General features: G+C 55.6%; 1 protein-coding gene across 1 annotated transcript in view; it reads left to right on the forward strand.

The window, feature by feature from the left end:
• NMUR1 (neuromedin U receptor 1) overlaps positions 1-19,212 on the forward strand; it is a 37,819-nt gene extending 18,607 nt beyond the window's left edge. Inside the window, exons 2-3 of the mRNA XM_037063569.1 lie at positions 14,592-15,480; positions 18,015-19,212. Coding sequence (XP_036919464.1) covers positions 14,592-15,480; positions 18,015-18,313 — 1,188 coding nt within the window. The 3' untranslated portion in view covers positions 18,314-19,212. The remainder of the gene's footprint in view (positions 1-14,591; positions 15,481-18,014) is intronic.
• The last annotated feature ends 1,091 nt before the right edge of the window (positions 19,213-20,303 follow it).

Below are 20,303 nucleotides of genomic sequence, written 5' to 3' on the forward strand. Positions count from 1 at the left end.
GACACTACGCCTGACCCTCCCAACTTCAGGGGACCTCACCCACCCATTGGCACCCCTGCTGGACGCAGGACAATGATCGCAGGAGCCCCTTTCATCACTAGGGAATGGGACGTCCCTGTCCGGCTGGAGAGGTGCGTGCCTTGGAGAATCAGGCTCAGGAGGAGGACGGGGAATGTGAGTCAGAGAGGGGAAGACTTCAAGTCAGAGGGGCTTCTGTGCTAACAGGGGAAGATGTAGGGTCTGAAGGTCTAAGGAAGGGGTCCCAGGTCACGGGGAGGCAGGAGCACCTGGGGTCAGGTGGAAAACCCCCAGGCCTGTCCCTCCCAGGAAGTTTCCGCTTGCGTCCCCAGCGGAATGTCCTGAAAACACAGCAGGCCGGTGACCTCCCTGCTCCTCGCAGCCTGAAGCCCCATGGCCTCTTCTGATCCTGGGCATCTGCTGTGTGGGGGCTTGGATGTCTGCTGGAGATCCCAGTCAGGTCTGTGTTCCCTAAAGACGACCAAAGCCCTGCCCTCCTGGAAATCAAGGACTGGCCCAGATGGGGACCCGAGGGCTGGTGAAGCCATGGAGGGACTGGGGGTCACAGAGGGGGGCAAAACCAGGTGGTAGAGCCTGAGGGCCATGGCCTGGACTTCTTCCAAGCTAGACTTCAGCCGTTTGTTCAGGTCATGTCACCCCACTTGTCACAGTGTCTGTCCCTCTGTGTTATCCCCATTCATTTCATTTGGCTTTCATGGGTGTCTCTCAAAAAATGTTCCTGCAGAGCCAGATTTATCCCTCCCTGTCTTTCCATGGTCCTGACTACCTAGCTGTCCCCGCACATACATGTCCTCTAACTCTTAACCTCCCTTTGACTTCTCAGTGATGAGCACGCTGTCTGTTTCCCGCTCGCTGCCTTCTGGGCACTTGGCAGTATGACATTTCCTGGCCTTATAACTGATTTGATGGGGCCATGTGACTAGTTCTGGTCAATGAGCAGAGTGACTTAAGTGACTTCCAGGCTGAATAGTTAATTGCCAGCTACCCTCCAAAACTCTGACAGAGTGATGTTTGAGAAGGTGGTTACTCTATCAGCATCAGCCCCTGAATGATACGTGAGAAGACCCCTCTTGTCTCTCTGTAGAGGCCCGTGACAAACTCGTAACCTGAGGGAGTAATAAACTTCTATTGTGTCCAGGGCTGGCCTAGAAGTTCCATGGCATCCCCATTACTAGAGAGGTATGCTTCCTCTGTCGTGCAGCTCTACCATCCGTATGTTGTAAGTTTCAGACTACAAATTACTGCAGGGTCCATGATGGTTGCTGGAGCTCCAGACATCACAGCTGTATTCCAGAAGGGAAGTAGGAGACAGAAGCTAAGAAGAGGGTTAAAATGGCCCTTGTCAGCTCTCTGTCCTTCTTTTAAAGAATTTTCTCATACTCCCACTCAACATCTTCTCAATAGCCTCCTCTATTTGGGAAATGTAGTCATGTAACTGGATACATGCTGTATAAATGGTCACTTGGAAAAGCAAGGAAACTAGGATCTGTGAGTGAGGAAAGAGAGAAAGTGGAGAATGGCTACCAGGTGCGTAGTCTGCAGTTTCTATCATAGCTACCAACCAAAATCCTCTCCCATCTCTTACAGTCCAGGCTCTGCCTAGCAACCAAAATTATTAAGTTTTTTCTTAAAGATTTTATTTGTTCATTTTTAGACAGAGGAGAAGGGGAAAGAGAGGGAGAGAAGTATCAGTGTGTGGTTGCCCCTTGAGCACCCCATACTGGGGACCTGGCCCACAACCCAGGCATGTGCCCTGACTGGGAATCAAACTGGTGATCCCTTGGTCCACAGCCCATGCTCAATCCACTGAGCCACACCAGTCTGGGCTGATTGGTTAAGCCTTAAGACAATGCATAATTTTCAAAAATGCCAGCAGTGTAGCCGATGCTACAGTAAAAGATGAGTCTCCATCCTGGCTGATGTGGCTCAGTGGATTGAGCCCTGGCCTGGGAATGGAAAGGTCAGCAGATTGGTCCCCTGTCAGGGCACGTGCCCGGGTTGTGGGCTAGGTCCCCAGCTGGGCACAAGGCGACTGACTGATGTCTCTCTCACACACTGATGTTTCTCCCCTGTCTTTCTCCCTCCCTTCCCCTCTCTCTAAAAGTAAATAAATAAAATCTTTAAAAAGAAAGTCTTGTGCTGCACCTGCTCCCCTCTCCCTCAGCCAGAAACAATCTGAGTTTTCGGCGTGTGAGGAAGCAGACCCTGCCACTTCCCGAGTGAAAACCCTTCCGTGGACCTAAGAGTCTGCTCTCGGCCCCTGCCCTCCCTTTTGCCCTCAGCTCACGCCACTCTCCTCCTGGCTCATAGTGGGATGTTCTCTGGCTTCTAACCAGTTCCTGGAGATGCTCCCCCAACCCAAAAGGCCTTTCTCCTCCTCCAGGAATCCTCCTCCTCAGTTCTTCAGGGCTCAGTCAGTTCCCTGTGGTTCGGTGGCAAGTTCTTCTCTTGAGGCCCAACCCCATGCAAGGTATCCAAGTCCATCCTCCACCCTCCGGTCAGGGGTCACACACAGCTGGACGCCTGCATGTCATGCTCTACTGCTGTTCCTCACCAAGGGGCATGTTAGGGCTGGCCCAGGGTACTGTGGGGAGTGGGGAGGGGCCCTGGCCCAAATGTGGGTGAGCTCAGGACCTGACGAGTCATTCCTTTATTTGATATGTGTCATAGTGCCTCCTGTGACCCAGTATTGGGGAGACATAAGTGACTGAGAGGGACGTACTCTCTTGGAACTTCCAGACCAGAGCAGGGAGGCTGGCAATAAACAAACACATAAGATCATTCGAGACTGATAAGTTCACAAAGGACACACACAGGGGATTTAGTAGGAGGTTCTGGGGCGAGGGGGCAGTCACACCAGAATGTGCAGTCAGGAAACTCTCCCAGACCCTGAAGGCGCCAGGGAGAGGGCTCCCAGCAGAGCAAAGAGCACGTGGGTGTGCACAGGCCCCGAGTCGGCAGAGAGTGGTCTGGGGGGCTCAGGGAAGGAGGGGGGTGAGCCGAGGTGGGCAAGGCCGGGCTGCAGGCTGCCTTAAATGTGGGATTCCTCCAGGGGCCTTGGAAGCGTTTTCAGCAGGGCAGGGGCACGACTGGTCTGATTTATGTGGGTGCTGGCTGTGGGAACTGCATTTCGCGGGTCCTTTCTGCACTTTCCCGTTTATCTCATGGCCTTGGGATGCTTTGGGAAGGTTGCTTTTTGTTCTCTGGCCCTTTAAGTTAAACCAACGGCAGGGCACAGAGCAGAAGGGCAAGTTTCAGCAAACCTCCAACATGTTTCTCTGTGACCTTGGGGACTGTGTCCCCTGAGAGGGACACTCATACCCCGAATGGTGGACTCTATGTCCTTGATATCCTGCCACTCAGCACCTCTGAGGCCTGCCGTCCACTGAGGGCAGAGGCGTCCATCAAGTCTCTACAGAAAAACTGAACCGATAGATGTCATGTCGAGCCCCGGCTGGGAGGCCGAGTTGGTGGGTGCGCCATCCCGTGCACCAAAAGGCTGTGGGATCCATCCCTCATCAGGGCACATGCCTAGGCTGTGGGTTCAATCCCTGGTCAGGGTGTGTTCAGGAGGCAACCGATGGATGTTTCTTTCTCTCTTCCTTTCTCTCTAAAATCGATGAGCACATATCCTCCGGTGGGGATAAAAGGAGTAGATCTATATCTACATCTGTATTTTAAGTTCAGGAGTTGATTTCCATGCTAGTCGGGGCTGACAAATCTGAAACCTGCAGGGCAGGCTGGCGGGCTGGACACTCAGGTAGAAGTGGATGACGCGTCCTGAGACAGAGGAGTCCTGCTCTGAGAAGACCTCAGGTTTTGCTCTTACAGCCTTCAGCTGATTGGAGAAGGCCTGCCCACATGTGGAGGGTAACGAACTCCGTGTGGATGTTAGCCACCCACACAGAAGGTGTTCACGGCAACATTTAGACTAGTGTTTGAATAAGTAACGGGGCACTGTAGCCCAGCCAGGTCGATGCATAGAGCTATCACAGTAAAAGATAGAAAAAAATAAAAGTTCTTATTCTAGGACCAACTCATGAAATCTTTGAGCTCCCCCGGGCTCTTTTGCTCTGTTGCTCCAGGCAACCCGGTGTCAGGGGCACAAACACCCACCCGCTGTCCTTTGCTGCAAGGCGGAGGCATTTGACTGAAGCTGAGCAGGCCTAAAACTGGGAAAGAATAAAGTTCCGGGCGCCCATTTCCCAATCTGGGCCTTGAGGCCGTGTGAGGCGCTGGGTGGAGTCCGGACCACTCCCCTCCGACTCAGCCTCCGCACAGTCGGTGGGGTTCACGGCCTAAGGGACCCGGCCTCGCTGGGCAGGAGCTGCCTCTCCGTGCTGGCCCCCTTCCCTGAGGGGCCTCAGGGTGGGGGTTCCTAGTTCACTAACTTTATGTCTGGGCTGTGTAATCTTTGCCTTCCCTTAATCAGATACGTCAAGGTCACAGCCAAAGGGTCTGACCTTTCCCACAGAGTCTGCTGAGCTCCTCCCTCATAGCCCTCTGTAACCTCCTGCTTCTCTGCGGTGGTGGTTTGTGTGGTCAGATGGAGCCTAACCACAGGGACAGGCAAAATGAGCCAAAGGGGAAATGAGCACGTCGGATACAACCTGACGGTAGGGGAAAGGGCGGCGACAGACCAGGCTTGCAACGGTCCCCACCACAGTGTCCAGGCCTGAACCTGCGTCAGCCCGTGTGCAGACCTCCCCAGGCGCGCATCAGGCTTGCTGTGTGGACCGGGCTGGCTCCGTGGTGTTCTGGCGTTTGGTTCAAGCCTTGGCCCTGGACAGTCGGCCAGGGGGCACAGTCCGGTCCCCTCTCCAGGGTTCCCTATGGACGGGGCTTAGAACCAGCCCCAGGCCAGGGGAGCTTGACCCCCGCCCCACAGGACCCGACTGCTTTAGTTTGGGTTCCCTTGGAAGCGAACCTTGAGACAAGAACTGGGTGAAGTTGTTTGTTTGAGATGTGATCACAGAAAGTGTGGGGTGGAGAAAAGGCACAAGAGAGGAAAGAAAACCCAGTTTTATCAGCGGGCAAGCTTCGACCTTGGGCACGGGTTCCATCCCTCGGGCCCTCATGAGTGAGCGGAAGGTACCTCAGAGTTGCCACCTGGGGGCAAGGAAGACGTGGTGTATCCGTTACCTGCTTTCAGAAACAGTTTTATTATGAGATAATTCACACATCATACAACTTAGTCACTAAAAGTGTGTAATTCAGTGGTTCTTAGTGTATTTACAGATATGTGCAGGCGTCGCCTTGGTGAATTTCAGATGCTCATCACCGCTAAAAAAATCTCATACCCTTTCGCTCTCACCCCCATCCACCACCACCCACCTTGGCCTAAGCAACCACCAATCTACAGGTGACCCTTGAATAATTCGGTGATTGGGGGGCTGATCCCTCACAGTGGAAAATCTGGGTATAAACTACATTTGTCCCTCAGTATCCATGGGGGCTTGGTTCCAGGACCCCTATGGACACCAAAATCCACAGATACTCATGTCCCTTGTGTAAAGCAGCAGAGAACAGCACACCTGTGCTTTCTGTGTCCGGGAGTTTGCCTGGGTTCTGGATGGTTCGTAGGGATGGACTTCTGTTCTGTGTGACCGGCGTTTTCACATCTTTCGCTGTTCGAGTCCATCAAGCAATTTTGTGTATCTGTACTTTCACTTGCCTGGATGCCTCCCCAGGACAGCCTGTGCGGGTCAGCCTCCGCCTCTCACAGGCCTGCCCAGTGCCCCTTAGGGCCATGTCCCATGGTCTGTTTCGCTCACCCCCTAGTGGTGGAGCGAGCAGGTTCCTTTGGAGCCCCTGTCTCTGCCCCTTGGCCTGGCTCTGACTTCAGTTGCAGCTGGGGTCGGGGGAGGGGGGGAGGGGGGTCCTAACTCAGGGTCATGCTTCACATCTTCAGAGGAAATTCTCTGAAGCACTGCAGCCCTCGGGAGCCTCACACAGACGCATCCCCGAAGTGCTGGGGAGCTAACGGCCCTGGGGAAAGCCAATCAGCAATCGGTAACTTGGTCCTTCAGGCAGATAGTTCTGGGAGGCAAGCAGGACGCTCTGCTTTCAGGTGTTAAGACAAAAAAGAATGTAGGTTGCCTCCAATGTTCNATCTTCAGAGGAAATTCTCTGAAGCACGGCAGCCCTCGGGAGCCTCACACAGACGCATCCCTCGGGAGCCTCACACAGACGCATCCCCGAAGTGCTGGGGAGCTAACGGCCCTGGGGAAAGCCAATCAGCAATCGGTAACTTGGTCCTTCAGGCAGATAGTTCTGGGAGGCAAGCAGGACGCTCTGCTTTCAGGTGTTAAGACAAAAAAGAATGTAGGTTGCCTCCAATGTTCTGTTATTACAAAGAAGGCTGTAACTGTATCTTCTTAGACTCACTCTGTATTGGAGCCCCTGGTCTCCATACATTTCTAGAGGTAAAGCGGCATGGTCAAATGGGGTAAAATTCTCTATTTTGGGAGCTGTTGTTAAACTTGTGCTCCGGGGATATGGTTTCCATCCACGGCGAGGGAGCCGTTTCCCTCCACCTGGCGGGCTGGGTGCCGTGAGAAGGGTGTGCACGCTGGGGCCAGGACGGCTCAGAGCCAGGCTTCAGAGCAGGTGAGGAGGGGTCTGCAAGGAGGGTGAGGGCGGTGATTGGTAACGTACTCCGGGGGTTGACCCAACAGGCGAATATGCTGAAAATACAAGGTGCTTTTTCACTCTCGGCGGGGGATGGAGAGGAATAAATGCTGTGGCATTGGATCGGAATTAGAGGTACTGATGTCAGTTCACATTTTTCAGTTTTTATAGACAGATACAAAGCAGACATCAACGCGTGAATATAAATGGGTGTGTGCATATATGTACAGTATTTATGTTTGTACATACATACACGTACACACATAACTCCCTAGTTCTGCTCACCAAGCGGGCCCAGGTGCGGGCAGCAGCACCGGGTGGTGATGAGCATCCTTGGCACCCAGGTCTTGGTCTCTGGATACCACTTTCCACTGGAAAGGAACCGGAGCTCCTTGGAAAATGGCTGATTCCCGGCTGGTCCCAAGGAAATATGCGGAGGCCTGGGACGTCTCAGTGCGCAAGAAGACGCAGAAACACTCATGATGAGGACGTGGGAAAATGATGCAGGAACTGGCTCGAAGGGGCTCCCACTGGCCAAACCGGGGATAATTTAAACATCAACATAAATAATGGTAATGAATCATTATCCATTGAAGAAAATAAGAACTCTCAAGTCCACATGGATATAAATAAATAGTGAAAGGAGAAATTTTTTCCTTACAGCACTATGCCAACAAGTAAATGAAGGAATGGCAGTTAGAATAGCATTAGGCAACCATCATGGTAATAATGAATTCCTCCAAAAGTCGTAAGTGGATGCTAAGATGAATGGGTAAGAGTTTGATGAGAAACAGGACATTTACATCACCCCAAAGCACCTCCCACATGTTAATCCCAAAAGGAAAAGCAGTAAAGTCTCCAAGGCAGAAGCCTGGCAGGCACCTTCTCAGCCAAGGGAATGAAGGTACCACCTTTAGTTCTGGGACAAATCGAAGCTGTGTGCTGCCTCCCGGGGTGCAGGGAAAAGAACACGCCCCCTTTCTGTGGTCCTCCTGCCCCGAATCCGTCACGAGGAACACTAGACAAACCCTAACGGAGAGAAATTCTGCAAAATAATTGGCCTGCCCTGGCCGTTGTGGCTCAGTTGGTCAGGCGGCGTTCCCGTAGAGCAGAAGGTCACCAGTTCGATTCCTGGTCAGGCACAGGCCTGGGTTGTGGGTTTGGTTCCCAGTTGAGGCATGGACAAGAGGTGACCAAGGAATGTTTCTATCCTTCTCTTTATCCCTCTCATCTTCTCTCTCTAAAAATGAATAAATACATATTTTTTAAAGTGGTCTGTAATCTTAAATGTCAAGGTTATGAAAGTCAAGGGGAGCCTGAGGAGCTGTTCCAGACTGGGACAGCGGGTGGAACTGGAAAGGGTCTGAGGACTGGTGGGCAGCAGTGCCTCACCACGCAGCTCCCCGTGTGGACCGCGGCTCTGTGGTGACAGACGGGAGAGAGGGTCCCTGTCTGCAGGACAGACTGAAGTACCCAGGGAGCCTGGGCTTCAGGTCAGCAGCTTACTCTCAAATGATTCTCAAAAAAGGTCTTCATCTAGTCTTACGGAATTTTTCTGGAATGCGTTTTGTTATTAAAAACTCCACCTGTTCCTGGGAGCCTATGAGAATTATCTCATGGTATCCACACAGCAACAGGCAAAGGATGGTCACCCCCACTTGACGGGTGAGGGACATGAGGCCCCACAGGTCACATCGGGCCAAGGGGGCAGGTCAGGCCAAGGGGGACTCAGCCAGGGCTGCACTGTCTGCTGTCACTTAGTAGGCATGTGGTCCAGTGTGGTCGGTGGGTCAGGAGCAGGGCTTTGCAGGGGAGTAGGTATGACATGCGCTCCCTTCTCTGAGAAATGGGAGGACAGTGTCCTCCTGGGCACGGGGGGAGAACTGAAGCAATACTGTGGTCTGGTTAGTGCCCACACGCCCACTCTGTTGGGGCCACATATAGGGGTCATGCAGGGAACAAGATCAGGGCCCAGGCTCCCAGCCAGAGGTCTCAGCCAGGGGCACCTGTGCTCAGCCGGGGCCAGGAGTGGGGACTGTGGGGTAGAAGGCCTGGTGCCTGGCGGCCAAAATCGGGGGGAGGGGCACAAGTGAGCTGAGTGCGGCCCCTCCCTCCTCACTCTGGGCCTGGGGGTCCCAGGTGCATGGTAGGGGTGAGACAGTGGAGAGTGTGACAATCGGGACGACAAAATGGCAGCCCAATGGAGGGGGCCTTGGGTGTACGGGACGGGTGACTGGTTGGAGGTGACAGTGACAACCTCTGTGTCCAGGTGTTTGAGCCATTCTACTGCCCCTACTGATGATCTGAAAAAGGGCTTGGCCAGAGAGAGGTCGCCAGAATTAAACAAGGAACTGCCTGTTAAAATGAAGAAAATATGTGCCTACACATAAAATGTTATAGAAGGAACAAGTGTTGACTGTTGAAAAAAAATTTTTAGCTGAAAACAAAAAGGATATACCTCCCCTCTTCCCACCCTACTCCATGCTGAGAGATAACCACTGTCAACATACCGCCGCCTCAGGGTACACACCGGCCAGTGACTGGCCGCTGGACCAGCCCCAGCTGGCTCCCCTCTCATCAACGCTGTGAGGAAGTTACACGTCCCCATTCTGCAGACAAGGAAGCTGAGGTTGGTGAAAGGAAGGGACTTGCTCTAGTCACACTTCCTGCCCTCACCCAACTTCTTGCTCTTGCTGGGGCTGCTGTCCCTCAGCGCAGAGGAGGGCTTTGCCACCCTCCTGCTCAGAAGGGACTTTGCTCAGGGAAAGAGCTGACCTTTAGCAGGGTGGGGGCTGGGGTCCTTCTGGGAGCTTTGGGGCCCTGCAAGTTTGAGTTCAGCCTGACAGAGTGGTCCTGCCCTAATAAAAGTCCCACCCACTCATCCCAACCTTGTTTATGGTGCATCCACCCAAACAGACTCGAGAGCTTTCTGGGAACATGAGTGGCCAAAAGGCACGATCCCAGACAGAGACCACCCGAGGGGGGCCCGGGACTGCCAGCACCTATGTACAAATAGGCCTGGCCACCAGGCCTCTTCGTCCTTCAGTTTCTCACTCTGCGCCTCCCGCTTCCCAGGGGAAAGAGAGAAAACTCTAAGTTATTGTCTCTCAATTCCTTGAAGAAAAACATTAACAATCGCTTCCTGTTGTTCAGAAATGACCGAGTCTCTGAGACATGCACCGCTTCTCGTTTATTTAAAAAATAGTCATCAAGTGCTGGCCAAGTGCATTCTGGGCAATCCATCCTTGATTTCGTTCAATCCTTAGAATAAACGTTACGAAGCAGGTTTGTTGTCATCTCCACTCCACAGAGGAGGAAACTGAGGCATGAAACATCTGGCAGTGTGTCTCCCAAGAAGAAAAATAACAAAACTTCTGTCTCTGGAAAGTCACCCCAGCTGCAACCACCCCCTGTGATCCCTTGGAGGGCACTGAGCCCCAACTTGAGAGCTCCTGAATTTTTACCCAAAGTTCCTGAGCAAACCTGGTACTGAACCGCTCCCGGGGGGGAAAAGCTCAGGAGTCAGCAGGGTGGGGAGGAGCTGTGGGGCTAGTCCAGAATGCTCTAGGGCCTGCAGGGTGCCCCGCCCAGCTCCTGGAGGTCCCAGCGGCCCTCCCTGGGCAGGTTTGCTGAGGGCGGAGTTGGCCCTTAGCTGGGCAGGTGCCCACCGGCCAAGCTCAGGAGACTGAAGTGCACTCCCAGGAAACCTGAGATGCGTTCACTCCTCACCTCAGAGCTGGGAGTGTCCCCACACGGGCATGGCCCTGGGGAAGCCACCTCAGCACAGAGTAGGGAGGCAGCAGGGTGTCACTGGTACCCCCCCATGCTGCCATGGTGATCTTGAGCTCAGGCTCAGAGGCCAGGGCCCCCAGGGGCCTCTGGACAGTGCTACAGCCGTGCATGCCCACTGGGCCTCTCCTTTTGGGGGCTGCCCTTTAGCTTGACATGGTCTTTGGTGGCTGCAGCCAGCTGTGCCTTGAGTGATGCAGCCAGCTGTGGGAATTCCTGACCAGTGGGAGCCACACTGCCTCTGTGAGGCAGTGAAGGGAGCCTTCTCTGTTATTCCCCGGGCTCTGAGCACCTCCAAAGGGTCCACAGTGGATTGCAGGCTGCTCAGAGTCTGTGCAGAGTCGTGTGTGTGAGTGTGTGAGTGTGTGTGTCCCAGTGATGGAAGCAGGGATCGAAACGCTAGTCGTGTGCTAGGTGTGGTCTGCTGTCGGTGACTACGTGTTTCCCAGTGATGCGCCTGCTTGTCATTGCTCTTCTGGTAATGACAGCAGTCGTGACCTCGGAGGGCCCACTGGGCTCGCTCGTCTGGACCTCAGTAGTTAACTCTCTGGGAAAGTCCAGAGTCCTTTAACCCCAAGGACTGGGAGACCGTCTGCCCCTGAACTGCCTTCAACCTCCCTGGGGCTGGAGCTGTGTTTATATGTGGAGTTCCTGGGAAGGCAGGCCTGATGGAGGCTTTGAGAGGGTCTCTCTCCCAGTTCCCAGGGCCAGGCTCTTCGGGAGCGGGGAGGGGCATGGAAAGTCTGGGGGAAGAAGGTCTTGCTTCCAGTTGTCACTAAATGGAGATAATCCCACCCAGGTTTCGTGACGGCTGACCATGTTCTGGCCCTGTGCCGAACCCTCGCGCTCTGTCTCACTGCTTGCTTACAATAGTGGTAACAGTGGCTAGCGAGCACATCCTTCGGGAAAGGGGACTGAGGCACAGAGGGGCTGAGTCTCTTCCTGGGCACACAGCTCACCAGCAGCTTTTCTCGGTGCTGGGGCTTTGTACTGGGCCTCTCTCAGTGCTTCTCAAAGTGTGATTCCGGTGCCTGGGGCTCTCGGGAAGGTGTTTGTCAAAACGGAGGACTTCTGAACCACGCAGAGGGACTAAGTGAATCCGACCCAAGAGGCAGCATTTTTGCCGAGGCAGTCCACGTTTCTAGGCCCCCGTGCAAGTTCCTGATGAAATAACTTCCAGCTAAGGAGCTGGTAGGAGGACCAGGCAGAGCAGGGAAGGTGGTCCCTGCTGGGTTTACAGTGTCCGGCTGCGGGGAGCAGGAGGAGGCTGGGGCCCCAGGACCCCTGGCTCTTCCCTGCCACTGCCTCCAACCTCCCTCCTTGTGGACATCCTGTGATCAGGTGAGGGGCAGGGGGGACATCTGAGTGGAAAAGAGGGAGGGCATTGGGGGAGAGAGATTTAGTAAGGGGGTCCAGAAAGGCCGGTGGGACCAGGGAGGTCCAACATCGCGTTAGACCTATGTTCTTTTCCAGAGGGAAAGCCCTACGGAGGGTTTCTGCAGAGGAAGCGCACGTCGAAGGCTCAGACCAACTGGACAGTGGGAGCAGGGCTGGAGGGAGAAGGTGGCTCCTGGCAGGACTGAAGGGCCACACTCAGGGGCTGGAGGACCCCTAGGGAGGGAGAAGAGGCAGGATGAGACCCTTGGGGACTCGTGAATGCCGAGGGGCTGTTGGGATGTGCTACTAGGTGCGTCTGAAACGTGGGTCAGGAGGAGGTGGGCGGGAGGGACGCCATAACACGGGTTTTTGCTAAAAGGAAGCACGTTGCAGGGCGGGCACAGCGTCTGAGACCCAGCTCCCTCGGACTCCTCCCTGAGGCCGGTCTCTCAACTGTGATATGGGCTGTTGGGAGCGTTCCAGGAGAGGAAGGTGCTCCTGGGAGCCCACCCTCTGCGGTTCGGATGGGTGCGTAGGTCGCCCCATCTGAGCATGTCCGTCCAGCGGCGGGGCGCTCGGGCGGCGGGGGTGGACCTGCCCCCTAGCGGCGGTCCCGGACGGGGAGCCCGGGCCACCGACGGGCGGGGAGACCCGGCGGGCTGCAGGCGGACCAGACGCCGGCCGTGGGTCAGTCCAGTCCGACCGCTCCTGGCGGTCCAACCGCTCCGCTGCCTCTGTCCGTCGGGGGTGCCCCCGGCCCCCGAAACTCACGGGCCGCAGACGGCATGGTAGGTGAGCGGGATGCGGGCGGGGGCAAGGGCGCGACGGCCGGGGCGCGCCGCGGGCGAGGGCTTGGGCGAGACCAGGGAGGAGCGCGCGGGCTGCATCTTCCCAGGGCGGTAGAGGTCGGAGGCTCCTGTTGGGGCGCCCCCACCGCCGGAGACTCGCAGCCTCCCGGGTGATTCATCTTCTTGCAGGCCACGCAAACCCTTCCCCGTGGTGCAGGGAGCCTCTCTTGACCCTTGGTCTGCACTGCACGGTCCCAGCTCATCCCCGCGTTTGCTGCCTTTGGCTCCCGCATCAGCAGGGTAGGGGAAGCAGATGGGGTGCGGGCAGAGGCAACGTTTGAGTGGATGAAAATGCAGCTCGATCCCACGGTGGGGGATTAGGTGTGGGAGGGGCAAGGAGGTTGAGGGAGGGGGCCTTCTGGGTAGAGGCTTTGGAGAGGAGGAAGATACTCAGCATTAAGAGTGCTTTGAGAAAAAAAAAAGTGCTTTGGGTGGGGGGAACCCTGGGACCCAGTTCATCATGTCGCTGCAGTAAAGAAGGAGAAGTAGGATGCCTGGGGTCTAGGAGAGCAGAGGCCCTGGAAATGACAGTTGAAAGGTGGGTGCACAGGTATGTGGGGGTCCCAAGCCCCGCACTGAGGAGAGGAAATAGGGCTGAAGGAACAGGAGGAAGATCCCGGAACCGGACCTGAAAATCTGGCTGCTCCGAGGAGGGGTTGATGTGGGGGGTGCTGGGGGAACAGGCTCAGGAGCACAGTCTGGGCTGCCACCCCTTCCCCTGGAGTGCCCTTCCCCCTCATGTGGGGAGAGAGGGTGGGGTAACTCTCTGCACTGAAACTGGGCACCCAAAATGCACCCAAGTGTTCCTGAGAACTTTGTGTGAAGTGTCTCATTTAACCTTCCCAGAAACTATAAGGTAGGCTCTGTTTGACACCCCCATTTCACAGATGAGGAGACTGAGGCACGGGAAGGGGAGGGCACAGCTAGAGCTGGCAGAGCTGGCGTTTGATCCCAGGCTAGGTTGTTTAGCACATGGCCTCCGTTCTTAATCACGGTGTATGGAGGATGGGTAGAGATGGGCAGCCCGAGAGAGGAGAGGAAACCCGGAACCATCAGCATTAAAGACTGTATTTCCATCTCTAACAAACAGTTCAGGCGATGGAAAACAGAAACAAGAGCCAACTTTCGGATCAGCGTCACAGTATTTAGCCCTCGATCCCCTCGGTGGTGACTCAGAGGTGCTGATAACCTGGCCCTTCTGTGTGTTGGGCAGGCCCCGTGTTAACACCTTTCCTGGATTAAGTGTCCTCACACCTTGTAATAAGGAACAGCTGCAGAGGGGTTACCAGGCAAATGGTTTCACCCAGCCTGGGAGTGGGGAGGCTGGATTTGAACCCAGGCAGTTGTTCCAGAGTCCTTGTCCTTAAAGCCGACACGATATTGCACAGTGTCCATTTTCCTGATGCCCAAACGGAGCACCTGTCCCAATGTCTGTGGCTTGAAAAGGGAGAGCCCGTGCCCCAGAGAATTCATCGTTTAGTTGAGGGGTTTCATAGATGGTGAAATTTAAATTTGAAGTTCCCTCTTATCATTAAACTTTTTTTAATCTGTTGACTTTTTTAGAGAGAGAGAAAGGGGGAGAGAGCGCGAGAGAAACATCGATTTGTTGCGCCCCCTATTCTCGAATTCATGACTCTTGCAGGTGCCCTGACCTGGGTACTGAACTGGCAACCTTGGCGCATCGGGAAGGCACTCCCATCAACTGAGCTACCCGGCCAGGGCCACATTTTATTATTTTTAGATGTACATTTTAACATCTCTGAAGTTGTAGTGCATCTTCCAATGAATGGCAGAGTTTCTCCGTTCCCAGTAGTACGGAAAGCGATGGCGCCTTTGGTGTGGTGGGTTGTGACAGAGCCAGGGCTCTCTGCGTGACTTTTCTGGGTGTCTCTGTCTTCTGTCCCACAGGTTTCTTTCCGCCCCAATTGTTCCGTCTTCCCTGGAGACATGTGCCCCACGAATACAAGCAGCCCAGTGTCCTGCAATGGCAGTAGGGCCTGGGAGCTCTTTGACCCCAAGGACTTGAACCTGACTGACAAGGAGCTGAGACTCAAGTACCTGGGGCCCCAGCAGACGGAGCTGTTCGCGCCCATCTGTGTCACATACCTGGTGATTTTCGTGGTGGGCGCCCTGGGCAACGGGCTGACCTGCACCGTCATCCTGCGCCACAAGACCATGCGCACGCCGACCAACTACTACCTCTTCAGCCTCGCCGTGTCGGACCTGCTGGTGCTGCTGGTGGGCCTGCCTCTGGAGCTCTACGAGATGTGGCGCAACTACCCCTTCCTGCTGGGTGCTGGGGGCTGCTACTTCCGCACGCTGCTCTTCGAGACAGTCTGCCTGGCCTCCGTGCTCAATGTCACCGCCCTGAGTGTGGAGCGCTACGTGGCGGTGGTGCACCCGCTGCAGGTCCGGTCCACGATGACTCGGGCCCACGTGCGCCGCGTACTTGGGGCCATCTGGGGCCTTGCCGTGCTCTGCTCTCTGCCCAACACCAGCCTGCACGGCATCCAGCAGCTGGTGGTGCCCTGCAGGGGTACAGTGCCCGGCTCGGCTGTGTGCACGCTGGTCCGCCCAAAGGCCCTCTACAACCTGGTCATCCAGATCACCACTCTGTTCTTCTTCTGCCTGCCCATGGCCATCATCAGCGTGCTCTACCTGCTCATTGGGCTGCGGCTGCGGCATGAGAGGCTGCTGCTGCTCAGGCAGAGGGCCCCGGGCAGGGTCAGGTCCAGGGACAGCCGCAAGCTCCAGTCACCACAGGACAGGAGTCAAACACAGGTGACCAAGATGCTGTGTAAGTGTTGCTCCTGGAAAGAGGGGCTGAGCCAGGCAGAGGGCATGAAGGTGGGGCTTCTGGGGCCCAGGGGCAGGGGCTGTGTCTGGGTTTATGAGTGTGAGGCTTAGAATCACACACCCCACTGCGGTGCATGCATGCATGTGTGTGCGTGTGCATGCGTGTGCATGCGTGCATGGATACTCTTTTGGATTACTGTTTGAAAAACTCACACCAAAGATAGTTATGGCTCAAAGAAGGATGGGCTGCATAATTTGTGGGGCAGAGTGCAGAATGAAAATTCAGATTCCTGAATTTGAAAAAATTATTAAGAATGTCAAATCTCCCCTGGCTGGCGTAGCTCAGTGGATTGAGTGTGGGCCTGCGAACCAGAGGGTCTAAGTTCCATTCCCAGTCAGGGCACATGCCTGGGTTGCAGGCCAGTTCCCAGCAGGGGACTCATGAGAGGCAACCATACATTGATATTTCTCTCCTTCTCTCCCTCCCTTCCCCTCTAAAGATAAATAAGTAAGTAAGTAAATAAATAAATAAATAAAATGTCAAGTCAGCAACAGCAGAGCATTAACACCTTCTAAGCTCCAGGCCCTGTGCACGTGCATGGGTGGTGCAGCCATAACACCAGCCCTGGTCATGGGACCAGACCCCAGATGGGGCCGCGGCACCTGCCTGGGCTCCAGGATGGTGGACCTGTCCACAGCATCTGGACCCTCCAGAGCTCCCATCTCAGCTCCTAAATATGTCTTGGCTCTGTCCTTCCCCACATCAGCCTGGAAGGCAAGGTCACAGGCTCAGAGGTTCTCTTTCTTGAGGAAAGGATTCTAAGGGGCGGGGGTAGGTCATGGCCCACCCCCAGGCCAGAGTGACAGGATGCTGAAGTGACTAGACTTGCTGAACCACATGGTGGGATGTGGGGGCAGCTGGAGAGACAAGATGATGAATTTCTTCCCTCTGTGTCTACAGTCCCCTGAGGACCACAGGAGTGACCACTGTCCTAAAGAGAATTGTCATGAGGTGTGTCTGTGATGGTTGGTGTGCAAAGCGTGGGAGAATCAGGGCAGAAGTGTGGGTTGGGGCTGGCCAGGGCCTGCCCTGTTGGGGTGAGGCTCCGGATCTTACTGTGGCCTAGACCTGGCTCTTTTTCAAAAATGGTGGCCCTGGGGAAGCAAGACAAACTGATACTAAACCAATCATTGATTCCCGCCCTGTCTCACCCCACCCTGGCAGGGCCTAAATCAGGAGCGTGGGTGGGGTGAGCCTGGGCAGGACAGGGCTGGTGAGGCCTTGCTCAAAGCCACTGGATTATAGCCAGCTAACTGGGGACTGCCCCATTCCCAGAGAGAGGCCCACACTTCTGACTGCCCAGGAAGAGTGTCCCAGAGTGTGGTGTCACTTGTCATGCCCAGGAAGAGTGTCCCAGAGTGTGGTGTCACTTGTCATGCTCAGGAGCTCCTCACTTGCCTCCCAGCTCTGCACTGTGAAGCCTGCACTACAGACCAGGTGGCCCTGCCCATCCTGCCCCTGCCCTGGACTCCCCAGACCCCAGGGTCCGAGTATGCTCAGCTGGGTGGCTCTCCCCCTGGGCAGGTGGGGTGTGTCCTTAGAGCCACCTTGCCTGCTGTCTTGGGGCCCTGGCTTTCTTCTCTCCCTTCCTCCCTCTACCCCTCTTCCCCCCACCTTCCCTTTCTGAAGGCCCACTGTGCCCCAGGCTGTGCGCTGGGGACACTGAAATCTGGGATTACGAGGAAAACCATGCTGGGGTGAGACGGGAAAGACCGTGGAGGCAGAGAGTCAGCTCAGCTGGGCAAGCACAAGTGATAAGAAACAAAAATCAAGGCAGAGCCCGTGACAGAGACCCAAGAAGGTCGTGGCTGGTTAAGACTAGGGCTGGAAGGAGGCTGGGGAGAGGAGTGCGGGGCTGGGCCAGCCTCTCGTGTCTGTGGCTTGGGGGTGGGCTCCCAAGAAGTGGGCAGATGGTGCAGTGTAGGACATTCAGCTGGGCCTTGGACAGCTGGAGGCTGGGGCTAGGAGGGCTTCTGGGGCCATGGCAGGCAAGATGGGCTGTGTGTTGTCTTGCTCGCTGGCTCTTTCCCCTCCCATCCACCGCTGTAGAATGGGCCCATTCTCCTGCTTCTCTCTGCTCGTGCATCAACAAGCATGGTCCCCATGGGGGCGCCCAGAGTGGGCTTTAGCCGCACAGTCTGAGTCATGCTGGGGCTCGGTATCCACAGCTAAGAGTCACCCAGTTTCAAGTTTCATGGCGAGGCCATCAGGCTGGGCTGGCTTGGCTCAGGTGTCTGCACCTGGTCCAGTTGGCCCTGGACAGGGCAGGGCACACACCCACTGCCCAGTCCGTGACAGTGGTGAGAACAGCGTCTCCGACAGGAGTGCAGCCAGGGCAGGCAAACTTCCAGAAACTTCCAGATGGACAGTGGGCATGGGGGTGCCCACGGAATGGGCGAGAAGGTGAGGAGGAGCAGGGAAGGCAACGGAGGGGGCTCTGGCGGGCACCCAGCCTCCTTTCTCTGCCCCCCCAGTCATGCTGGTCCTGGTGTTCGGCGTCTGCTGGGCCCTGTTCCACATCGACCGCCTCATGTGGAGCTTCGTGTCCGAATGGACTGACGGCCTGCACCTGGCCTTCAAGTACGTGCACGTCGTCTCCGGCGTCTTCTTCTACCTTGGCTCGGCTGCCAACCCCGTGCTCTATAGCCTCATGTCCACCCGCTTCCAGGACGCCTTCTGGGAAGCCCTGTGCTTGGGGACCTGGTACCACCGCCGCAGACTCCGCAGCAGCTCCCACAGCTTCATCGGGGTGAGCATGGCCAGCACCCTGTGACGTGGCCTCCTGGGCAGCAGGCCCAGCCTCTGGCAGAGAACTGTGGCCCTGGGGCAGCAAGAGGCTGACCCCTTCCGTAGAGGAGCCTCAAAGCAGCTTCACCTGGAGGAGCCAGACGGCCGCGTGCCGCTTTAAGAGCCACACCTGCCCTCCTCTGCAGGGATGCCCCTCTGTCTTCATGCCCATCCCCCTGTGCGCCCCGTCCCCACTGCGGCCACCTCAGTGCTGCTGCCTCCACCATGTACCAGAAGGTCTGCCCTCCAGACCCCCGTTAAAGTCCTTCCCTGCAGGACCATCACAGTGGGTTCACTGGCACAGCACGTTTTCATCTGAGACACCAGATTTCTGAAATGTTTTCCTGGGACCCTGCCTTTCCTTTGCATTTTTTGTCCCTCTCTAGCTTCCAGCCTCCACCTGGGACCCTTCTCTTACCTGCCCCCCCGCCCCCCACCGCAGCCCCAAGTTGGTTTATTGTCCTCCAAGATGTCCATCTGGTGGCGATGCTGGGTGGCAGGGCTGCCGGCGGTCTGGGGGACCTGGTTCCAGTCTCACCCCTGTTGCCACCTTGTTGCGTGGCATGAAGCAAATCACTTCCCCTTTCCAGGCCTCCGTCCCTTTTGCAAAAAACGAAAGGGGCCCCAACATTCTGAGTGCCACACTTTGATACTTTAGGTGTTTTCTGTGCTTGTGCCTAAGTCACTGCTGTAATGAATGAAACGCACTGATACCCTCAGGTTATCAAGGTGGCAATCACTCTCTGCATCCTCACCCAGCCCCCGCCCAGTCCAGTCCCGCCCAGCCCTCCACGTGCGCCGCCTCCTGTGCCCCCTTCTGGAGATTGGCTGCACAGCAATGTGAATACACTCCAACAATATTAAACTGCACGCTTAAATGGTTAAGATGGTAAATTTTGTTGGGTATATAACCTCGATTTTTTAAAAGAAAAAATTAAATCTAAAGGAAAAGAAAAAAAACCACCCATAACTTCACTTTCCAGAGGTCGCCACTGTATATGAGAGAGGACAGGGCTTCTTTGGAGAAAGAAGCTTGAGCTGAAGCTGTGCAGAGCTGTGAGCTTCTGAAATGACCTCCCAGGGAGCCTTGGGGTGGCGTGTGGGGAGTGGCCAGACCCCATACTCCAGGCTGGAGCCTGCAGTTCTTCCCAAAGGCTAACTCTGGGCTCCTGGGGGCCTCTCTCTCTTTTTTTTAATTAAAAAATATTTGTTGCCTTGACCGAGAGAGAGAGGGAGAGAGAGAGAGAGGAAGAGAGACAGCAGTTCGTTGCCTTCCACATGTGCCCCGACTGGGGATGGAACCTGCAACCTAGGCATGTGCCCTGATCAAGAATCGGACCCCTAACCTTTTGTTGCACAGGATGACTCTCCAACCGAGACAGGGCCTACAAGCCTCTTGAGTGAGAGATGACTCAAGCTCCCAAGGAAATTAGGTCAGTGTGTGAAGGACCTACTGTGGGCAGAGAGGTGCTGGGTAGACTGGGGAAAGTGAGGGACGTGAGACATCAGCAGGCACGTGTTCGTAGTGTAGACTCAGTATATTCCCTTCAGTGTCTCCACAGCTTGTCAGTGGATAGGTCACACCCGTCATAGGTCACTGGTTACCCTGGAAAGTGGAAACAGCAGCTCTGGGCTCAGCCCTTGAGAAAAATGGGTGGAGGTGGAAAGGGCAGTCAGCCAGATCCTACTCTCTCTGGGAGGCACTGACTCGTGTACCCTGCTCAGGGCAGGGGCAGCATTCCTGACTCCCCAGGGCTGGCTCCTGTCACCCACATCCCTCCTCCTATTTTCAGGACTTTGGGTCCTCTCTACTTCCTGTCTGCTCCACTCCTGTCATTAACCTGGGTGACCTCAAATTCCACACGGATGGCTGACTGCTCTGCTATTAGCTCCTGATCTTCCCTGCAACCGTGAGACCCCTCTGTCGCCCTGGCTTCGCGGCCCCTTGGTCACATCCTCACAGCCGAGACCTCCAG

Source organism: Sturnira hondurensis, unplaced genomic scaffold (genome assembly GCF_014824575.4).
Source record: "Sturnira hondurensis isolate 20B ecotype Veracruz unplaced genomic scaffold, ASM1482457v3 Scaffold0014615, whole genome shotgun sequence".
Classification (NCBI taxonomy): domain Eukaryota; kingdom Metazoa; phylum Chordata; class Mammalia; order Chiroptera; family Phyllostomidae; genus Sturnira; species Sturnira hondurensis.